The 8,656-nt window shown below is 50.1% G+C and overlaps 1 protein-coding gene across 2 annotated transcripts; it reads right to left on the reverse strand.

Moving 5' to 3' along the window:
* Positions 1-118: 118 nt before the first annotated feature.
* On the reverse strand, positions 119-2,761 carry RPS16 (ribosomal protein S16). Of its 2 annotated transcripts, XM_007179979.2 has the most exons (5): positions 2,601-2,761; positions 2,362-2,463; positions 610-706; positions 461-508; positions 119-322 (listed from the first exon to the last, which is right to left on the reverse strand). In XM_007179979.2, exons 1-5 carry the CDS (start codon positions 2,646-2,648, stop codon positions 177-179), a joined length of 441 nt encoding a protein of 146 aa, XP_007180041.1. In that variant the 5' UTR covers positions 2,649-2,761; the 3' UTR covers positions 119-176. The 2 variants fall into 2 exon arrangements, with proteins under 2 accessions (XP_007180041.1, XP_007180040.1); XM_007179978.3 differs by having other exon boundaries at positions 461-706.
* Positions 2,762-8,656: the final 5,895 nt, after the last annotated feature.

An 8,656-nucleotide genomic window follows, 5' to 3' on the forward strand; every position in this document is an offset into this window, starting at 1 on the left:
GCCTCTCCAACCCAACCCATCTCCTACCCGAGTGGTAGCCTCTAGAAAGGCTTCTGGGGCATTTCTTGCATTCCTTTTAAACAAAGACCGCCACAGAAGACCACACCATAGTCCTTGAAACCTTAAATCCCATAACATTTTTATTATAAAGGTGAACCCTGATCTTTACGATGGGCTTATCGGTAGGATTTCTGGTAGCGAGCACGGGCACCAGGACCTCCAAACTTTTTGGATTCGCAGCGACGGGGATCAGCTACCAGCAGGGTCCGGTCATACTGGATGAGGATGTCTTTGATCTCCTTCTTGGAAGCCTCATCCACGTCTGGGGATTAAAGTATGGGTGAAGATTTAGATACGCCAGCAAGTGTCCTCCTGCTCTTTGAGACTAAATGCAAGAGTGCCAGAACTAGACCTGGACCTGCCCCCACCCACCTGATTGGAAGGACCCACCCTCACTCACATTTCTGGTAATAGGCCACCAAGGCTTTGGAGATGGACTGGCGGATTGCTGTGAGAAAGAAACACACACACAAAAAAGGTACATCAGCTTCAGGAACACCCAAGGGTAGGACCCACCTTCCACCCATGTGCCCAGTTCCTGGGACTCACCGTAAATCTGAGCTACGTGACCACCACCCTTCACTCGGACACGGATGTCCACACCAGCAAATCGCTCCTTGCCCAGAAGCAGAACAGGTTCCAGTAGCTAGAGCAACAAGAAGCATGACAGGATTTTAGATCACAACCTGGGCAGCCAAGCCACCTCACTGAACATTCCTCCACAGCTCTCTCCAAGTAGCTTCGGCCAGCACTGGCCTCAAAGTATTAGTGCAAGAGGGTTGGGCTGTTACTCAAGGCACTCTGCACAGCCAGCAGAGCAGGGAGGTTTCCAAGACAGAAGAGATTGCTGAAAGCAACCTGAAACTTGAGCTGGGCTCCCTCCTCTGTGTTTCCCTCTGGACATCAGATTACCTATCTTTAAGATTGATTCTTAGAATGCTGGCACTTTAGCCCGACACTAAGGAAAACCTCTGCAGCCACCAAGGCTTCCCCAAACAGTGAAAAGCCACTCCTGAGCTATTTCACGTGCTTTCCCCACCTGAGCTCTGTGCCCTCCCTTTGAGCCTCACATATTTCCAGAAAAATTACAACTATGCTATAACCCTACTTTGTTTTACCTACTTCAGGCCTCAGCTCACAAGTCTCCCCCAACCCTGCTCTGACCCTTCCACCCAGGTTTGAGCCAGAAACCTTCTCTGGGCTCCTCTACGCCAGCTCTGACTACTTTGGAGGAGTGTCTGGTATTGGCGTCCAATGTGTCTCCCCCACTGGATTGGGAGCTCTGTGAGGGCAGGCCCTGAAGCCATCAGGGTCACTGATTTGTCTCCAGCACTCAACACAGGCTGCACACACAAAGCCTTCGAGTAAACTGACTGTAAGAATAAGCCACAATACTCAATTATCTGCTATACAAAGGAATCTCAGACACCACCTTATCAAGTTTTAACTAACCCTGCAACAGAGATGTTATTCCTCACCTTTAAAAACAACAGACTTAACAAATGCATTCTCACACACACCAACCACCTCACAAGGACAATCCAATTTACCCTCACAACAGCCCTCCAAGGTAGGAATTATTCCTATTTCACAGAAAAGGTGAGTTACTGCCTCAAATCACACAGCTAGAAAAGGCAGAAATCAAACCCGGATCTCTTTCCATTCTGAGCCAAAGAAACTGAGACCTTCCAATAAAACTTTATTCAGGGAAAAAAAAAAAAAAAAAAAGAAAAAAACTGAGGCTCAGACAGGGAGGGGAGAAACTCCTTTCACAGCCAAGCACAACAAACTCAAATTCTTGTTTTTATAAAGCTCATTGAGTGTGTACAATATTCAAACCCTACTTTAATCACAATGTTTTGAAAAACAAAACATTGATTCCTGTTGTCGCAGAGTATATACTACCCTAAAAATCAGAACATTAAGATATAAACAACCTTATGTCCCCCATTAAATTACTGCAAGAAATCAGACCACATAAACTTGGGAAATCCCCATGGAATCCGGTCCCCAACTGAGTGAGCTTCCAAATAACCCAGTTAAGCACCTGCTTAATCTTCAACATCCACGTTTTCACTCTCAATTCAAGCTTTTATAACATCGCCTGAACCCCCAACACCCGACTCCATTCATCGACAAATACCCCATTTTTTTGTTCCCTACTCAGCTTCTAAACGTCCCACTGTTGACACCAGACCCTTCAGCTTCCAAGATCGAGGAACTCCAGTAACCCACTTATTCCAACATCTCCATCTCCAGAACCTTCCACTCAACCCAAACAACCATCCTCAATTCCGGCACCTTGTACTGCAGCGTGCGAGGTTCGATCATCTCCAGGGGTCGCCCATTCACCTTGATGAGGCCGTTACCTCGTTTGCAGTGCGCCACGGCCGTGGCCGTCTTCTATGGAAAGCGAAGGGAAAACAACGGAGCCACGTGAGCTCCGGGCCCCAGCTCCCAAGCCGACCCCAGACCCCTGCCCACAAGCGTCTCCCCGACCCAGACCTCCCCTCGCCCCTACCATCGGGAGCCCGGCTCACCTTGCGTCCGAAGACCTGCACCGACTGCAGAGGACCCTTGGACGGCATGGCTGCGGACGTTCACAGGAGCTCCTCACCGCGCGGCGCCGCAACCGGAAAAGGAAAACGCGAGGCCACCCTGGCTGCTTTTCAGGGTCTGCGCAGGCGCGTTGTGCTCAGCTTCGCGACAGGAGGGAGCTTTACGGCTCGTGGGCGGGGCTTTGGATTGGCGGCGGGAAGGTGGGTCCAGAGAGCGGAGGGGGCGGGACCCGGGAGCGGAAGGGGCGGGGCTTGAAGGGTGTTGGGGGCCGACAGAGAAGGGTGAGGACCAGCCGTAATTCACATCCTTGGTCTTCATTGGTCATCGCCAGTTCTCATTTGCATTTAGGCTCTTTAATTACCTCCCTCCGCTCCCATACGCAAGCGATTATCACCCTCTTCGAAGGAGATTTGTGTTACTGCTTCATCATCGGCAATCTTCTTCACCTCTAGAGTTCCCTCCCGAGAAACCTGGCAGGATTCAGACTCCCCCTACGTCCTAGAACCCACCTCCTTAGAGAGTCCCCCCAGAATCCTTTTCCTCTTAGATCCCCGTATCCCAGAATCTGGCTTTCACCAGAACTTCCTTCCTTTTAGAGTCTCCTCCTGCCAGAATTCTTCTCAAAGAGGTCTTCTCCCAAATTCCCCTCCTCAGAATCCTCACCCTAGACTTCTTTCCCTGAGTCTCCCTCCACTCAGGGCCCTCTCCCCCTGCCGTAATTCTCCCCAGAATCTTTCTCTCCTCAGACCCACGACCTCTAGAATCCCCCTTCTTCAGAAGCTCCTCCCCCAACCCGCTTTTCCCGCAACTGTCCCCCTAGAACCCGTTTTCACAAAATCTTCATCACTTTCAGAGCCTCCTCCCTCAAAATCTGCCTTTCCCAAGAATTTGTTTCCCTTCAGAGCCTCCTCTCCCCAGCAATTGTCTCCCCTGAAATTTGCCTCCCCACTAGAATCCCCCACTCCTTGGAGACCCTCCCTCCAAAATTCTACTCTTCAGAGTCTCTATCTGAGAACCCTCTTTCTCCAGACGCCCCCCAAATCACCCTTCTCTCTAGGCCCCTCCCACATAGAATTCTCTATCCCAGGGGTCCCCAACCTTCAGGATCTAACGCCTGGTGGTATGAGGTGGAGCCTCTTTCTCCAGACGCCCCCCAAATCACCCTTCTCTCTAGGCCCCTCCCACATAGAATTCTCTATCCCAGGGGTCCCCAACCTTCAGGATCTAACGCCTGGTGGTATGCGGTGGAGCTGATGTAATAATAATAGAAATAAAATGCACAATAAATGTAATGCACTTGAATCATCCTGAAACCATCCTCACCCCCACCCCCGGTCCTTGGAAAAATTGTCTTCCACGAAAACGGTCCCTGGTGCCAAAAAGGTTGGGGACCACTGCTCTATCCCCAGTCCCCCCAGCCCATCTGAGGAACCTCAGGATTGGGTAGCTCCCTGGCTCCCCACCACTCAGGATGCTCCCTTCCTAGCCCAGAGCTTCCTCTCAGGGCTGCAGGGAGCCCACCGTTGCCTCTGTTTCTCTGGCAGCACTGGGTCTGGAGTCCAAGGTGCAAAGGGGTGTGGTGGCTCACCTGTTCCTGGAGGGTTCAAGGCAGGGTGGAGATTGGTGGGTGGGTCGGGGGCCGGAGGGAGGGTCCTGCAGCTCAGAGTCCAGTTCCTAAAGGGTGAGAGAGGGAGAGGAGCCAGGGCCCGGGGAGAGAGGAAGGGAGGACCCAGAGGCTGACTTGGAGGGACCCACGGACAGATACACAGCACAAGAGAGAGACAGGCACACATGAAGGAGAAGGCAAAGACGGGACCAACAGAGGAGAGGAAGAAGAAGAGAGACACCAGGTCAGTCAGAGATAGAGCCAGGAGACACAAGTGACAGAGATCCAGAGGCAGAGAGGCCAACCCTCAGAGAAAGAAGACCGGCAGGTACAGGCAGGCACAAAGATTCCAAGACACTTTCAACAGAAATAGAAGTAGAAAGCAGAGCAGAGACTCCCAAATATGCACCTGCAGACACAGATAAAGCCTAACACTGGTGTTTTCCAATGAGAAGACAGGCCACAGAATGCACACACTTTCACACACTTTGTACTGCCTTATGGGCCTGTTTGGGGGGCAGGGGAAGCTTCCAAACTCTCCAGTCTCTCCACGGTGATCCTCATAGCCTTGCTAAGGCTGGTATCTTGGGTGGGTGGGGGGGGAAAGAAGGGGGTCTGGGAGTCCCCTGACCTAGGTCCTCCCTACTCTAGGGTCACCATCTCCCCCAGCCTCTTGGAGTACATTTCCTGGGTATCTGTGGAAGGGAGGGAAAGGGGGCAATTCCCCTCACCTATTCCAGTTTTCCAACTTGCTCCCACTTTCTGTAGCTCTTGTTTCTAGGACCCCAGGCCGGAACCAGAGAAAGTCTGGGGGTGGGCAGGGTGCCCATGTGGCCTCTCTGGACCATCCTCCTGCTGGTGCTGCCCTTGGGAGGCCTAGGACCACCCTTCTGCCCAAGGGAGACTTTCTACTTCCTCATTGCCATCATGAAGTTGCTGGTAAGGAGGGAGGGAAGAGCCAGCAGACAGAGGCAGGCTAGTTAGGGAGTGGGAGGGGGGCATGTTTGAGGAAGGGTCAGTCTCTCCCCCACCAAGATCTGATTTTACTCCCTACCCCGCCATTGTAGGGAAGCAAAAATGATGGCACTCTTTACAGCGCAGATGATCTTTCGGTGAGTATCTCATTAGCTCCTTACTGAAGTTGGAAGTTTAGGGAGAATCCACTAGGCTCAGAACACGCACATGTTAAGGCCAGGAGACAGGCAGGCTGGTATTCTGGCTGTCCAGCTCCTGACCCACCCCAGCCTTGACAAATATATATGGCTGCGTTGTGTCTTCATTGCTGCGCACGGGCTTTCTCTAGTTGCAGGGAGCCGGGGCTACTCTTCGGGCTACTCTGCACGGGCTTCTCATTGCGGTGGCTTCTCTTGATGCATAGCACGGGCTCTAGGCCTGTAGGCTTTAGTGGCTGTGGCACTTGGGTTCAGTAGTTGTGGCGCACAGGCTTAGTTGCTCCATGGCATGTGGGATCTTCCCGGACCAGGGCTCAAACCCGTGTCCCCTGCATTGGCAGGCGGATTCTTAACCACTGCACCACCAGGGACGTCCAACAAATATATTTTATTCACTGCTGTCTCCAACACCTACTACAGTGACTGGCACATAATCACAACAAAGGATGATGGTGATGATTACAGCTATTCTTATATAGTGCTTACCCTGTGCCAGGTACTGGTCAGTATATTAGCTTAATTACTCTTCACGCTGACCCTATGAGGTAAACAAGGCCATCATGTATGGATGTGAAGGTGTACACTGCACAAGAATCCCACATCTACAAGGACAGTATTCTCATCCTGGATATATTTGTCAATTTCCAGTAGACGGCAGTAAAGTATCTTGTTCTAACAAAATCAGCACTTAGAAGTACTTTAAGGAAGGAGTGTCTTTTTCTAACTTACACAGGTGCACTTCCAGGGAAGGTAGAAGGTAGGGATTATTCAGAGCTCCACTTTACAGATGAGGAAACTGAGGCTCAGAGAGGTGAAGGGGCTTGTCCCAGGCCACAAGTCAGAAATTGTGGGGGTGAGGACTTGGGATCAGCCCTTGCCCAGAGACACCAGATCATCCTGTCCCCACAGGTGTGTCCTGCTGAGGCTCTAGGCTGTTTCTGGCTGGAGCTGTCTGTGATTGGGTTTGAGGAGGGCCCATCCATGGAGACTGCTGTGTTCCGGCTACAGCGCCTATTGGATGCCCTGGGGTCCTGGCTGTGGGTGACTGGCTGGGGCCCTTGTCCACCCTGTGAAGGATACCCTCAGAGACCTGTCCATCTTTTTCTGGCCAAACTCTTGGAGTTATTACAGGGGGCTCGTGCTCAGCATCTGCCCTCAGCATGAACCTGGGAGGATACAGACTCCCTGGTACTCCCGGAGAGGCTGCGTGGAGAGAGGGAGAGGAGATTTGGTCTCCAGCCCCAGTTCCCAAACCCCAAGCCTTCTCCTTCTAGGCCAGAGGACCTCACCTGGAGCCCCAGAAGCCAGGGGAAGAGGAGAGAAGGTGAAAAATAAGGTGAGATCTGAAGCCTGAAGTCTCTGACCTACTGGGGCAGAGGGTTGGATAAATTGCCCACACCTGTCCCCGTTGTTCTCCCTCTCTTTCAGATACTCCCTCCTCTCTCCTCTTCCAGGAAGGGACCGAGAATTGCACACCTGTCCTCCAAACTCATCCCCATCCCTTTAAGACAGGAAGAGTCTTGTGGCTCACATTCCTGGCTGCAAATAGTCACCACCTGGAAAACTTTTAAGTGATGCTGATGGCCAGGTCCCAGCCCAGAGAATTTGACAATTGGTCTCTGGTGAATCCTGAACATCTATATACATATTTTTTGAATTTTTGAATTTTATTTAATTTATTTTTTTATACAGCAGGTTCTTATTAGTTATCTATTTTATACGTATTAGTGTATATATGTCAATCCCAATCTCCCAGTTCATCCCCCCCCCGCCACCACCCCCCCCCCGCCACTTTCCCCCCTTGGTGTCCATACATTTGTTCTCTACATCTGTCTCTATTTCTGCCCTGCAAACCGGTTCATCTGTACCATTTTTCTAGGTTCCACATATATGCATTAATATACGATAGTGCTGAACATCTATATTTTTAAAATCAACTTTATTGAGGCATAATTTAGATACATTTTTTAAAATATAAATTTATTTATTCATTTATTTATTTTTGGCTGCGTTGGGTCTTTGTTGCTGCATGCGGGCTTTCTCTAGTTGCGGTGAGCAGGGGCTACTCTTTGTTGCGGTACGCGGGCTTCTCATTGCGGTGGCTTCTCTTGTTGCCAAGCACAGGCTCTAGGCATGCAGGCTTCAGTAGTTGTGGCACGTGGGCTCAGTAGTTGTGGCTCGCGGGCTCTAGAGCGCAGGCTCAGTAGTTGTGGCGCATGGGCTTAGTTGCTCCGCGGCATGTGGGATCTTCCTGGACCAGGGCTTAAACCCGTGTTCCCTGCATTGGCAGGTGGATTCTTAACCACTGCGCCACCAGGGAAGCCCCTACATACATTTTAAGTGTACATTTCAATGAGTTCTGACGAATGGATATATACCACCACATTTCCATCACCCCAAAGCATTCCTTTATGCCTCTTCCCAATCAGTCTCCATCTCTAGTCCTAGACACCCGCTAATCTACTTTCTGTTTGTATAGATTAGTTTCGCCTGCTCTAGAATTTCATATGAATGGAATAATACTGTACATATCCTAGTGTCTGGCTTCTTTCACTCAGCTAATGTTTTTCAGATTCATTCATATTTGTATCAATAGCTTGTTATTATTCCATTGCATGTGTGTACTGCGACTTGTTTATCCATTGTCCTCATGATGGACATTGGGTTGTTTCCAGTTTGGGGCTATTATACATTACTCTCTCTTATCTTCTCAACTATTCTGATGTGCTGCCAGGTTGAGGGTTGAGAACCACTGATACACCAAAGAAGAGCTTTCCACAGCGATAAAATGACAGTTCCTGCTCCTTCCTGGAGTAAATGTCTTCCTGCAGAAGTGTCAATAGGCATTTTTACATGGACTCTTATTTTAAAGAACTGCTGTTTAAAGGAACCAAGCTTATAGAAGGGGAAACTTTTTTTTTTTTTTTTTGGCCTCACCCTGTGGCATGTGGGATCTTAGTTCCCCAACCAAGGATGGAACCCACGCCCCCTGCAGAGTCTTAACCACTGGCCGGCCAGGGAATTCCCAGGGAAACATTTCTATTGTGTGTGCAGCCCCTCCCCAATCTGTCTTGGGTTCATTTTGGGGTTGGAGGGGAGACTGTATGCTTATGCAGAGATGCACCTGTGGTGTATACTCACTCCATGGACCACATGTCTTATGAACCTGCTGCCAGTCCAACAGCAACTCATTCCCTTTTAACTAACTAGATGTATATTAAATTTCTGTAAATTGAATCCGAATGTCTCAATGCTTATG

This window comes from Balaenoptera acutorostrata, chromosome 19, assembly GCF_949987535.1.
Source record: "Balaenoptera acutorostrata chromosome 19, mBalAcu1.1, whole genome shotgun sequence".
Classification (NCBI taxonomy): Eukaryota; Metazoa; Chordata; class Mammalia; order Artiodactyla; family Balaenopteridae; genus Balaenoptera; species Balaenoptera acutorostrata.

Bases quoted from the DNA above. Each gene is read 5' to 3' on its own strand.
- RPS16 (XM_007179978.3), bottom strand. From the start codon at position 2,648: ATGCCGTCCAAGGGTCCTCTGCAGTCGGTGCAGGTCTTCGGACGCAAG. The intron at 707-2,361 runs GTGCCGGAATTG...TTGTTGCTCTAG, and splicing joins CTCGCACGCTGCAGTACAAG to CTACTGGAACCTGTTCTGCT. The intron at 323-460 runs GTGAGTGAGGGT...TTTAATCCCCAG, and splicing joins GGTGGCCTATTACCAGAAAT to ACGTGGATGAGGCTTCCAAG.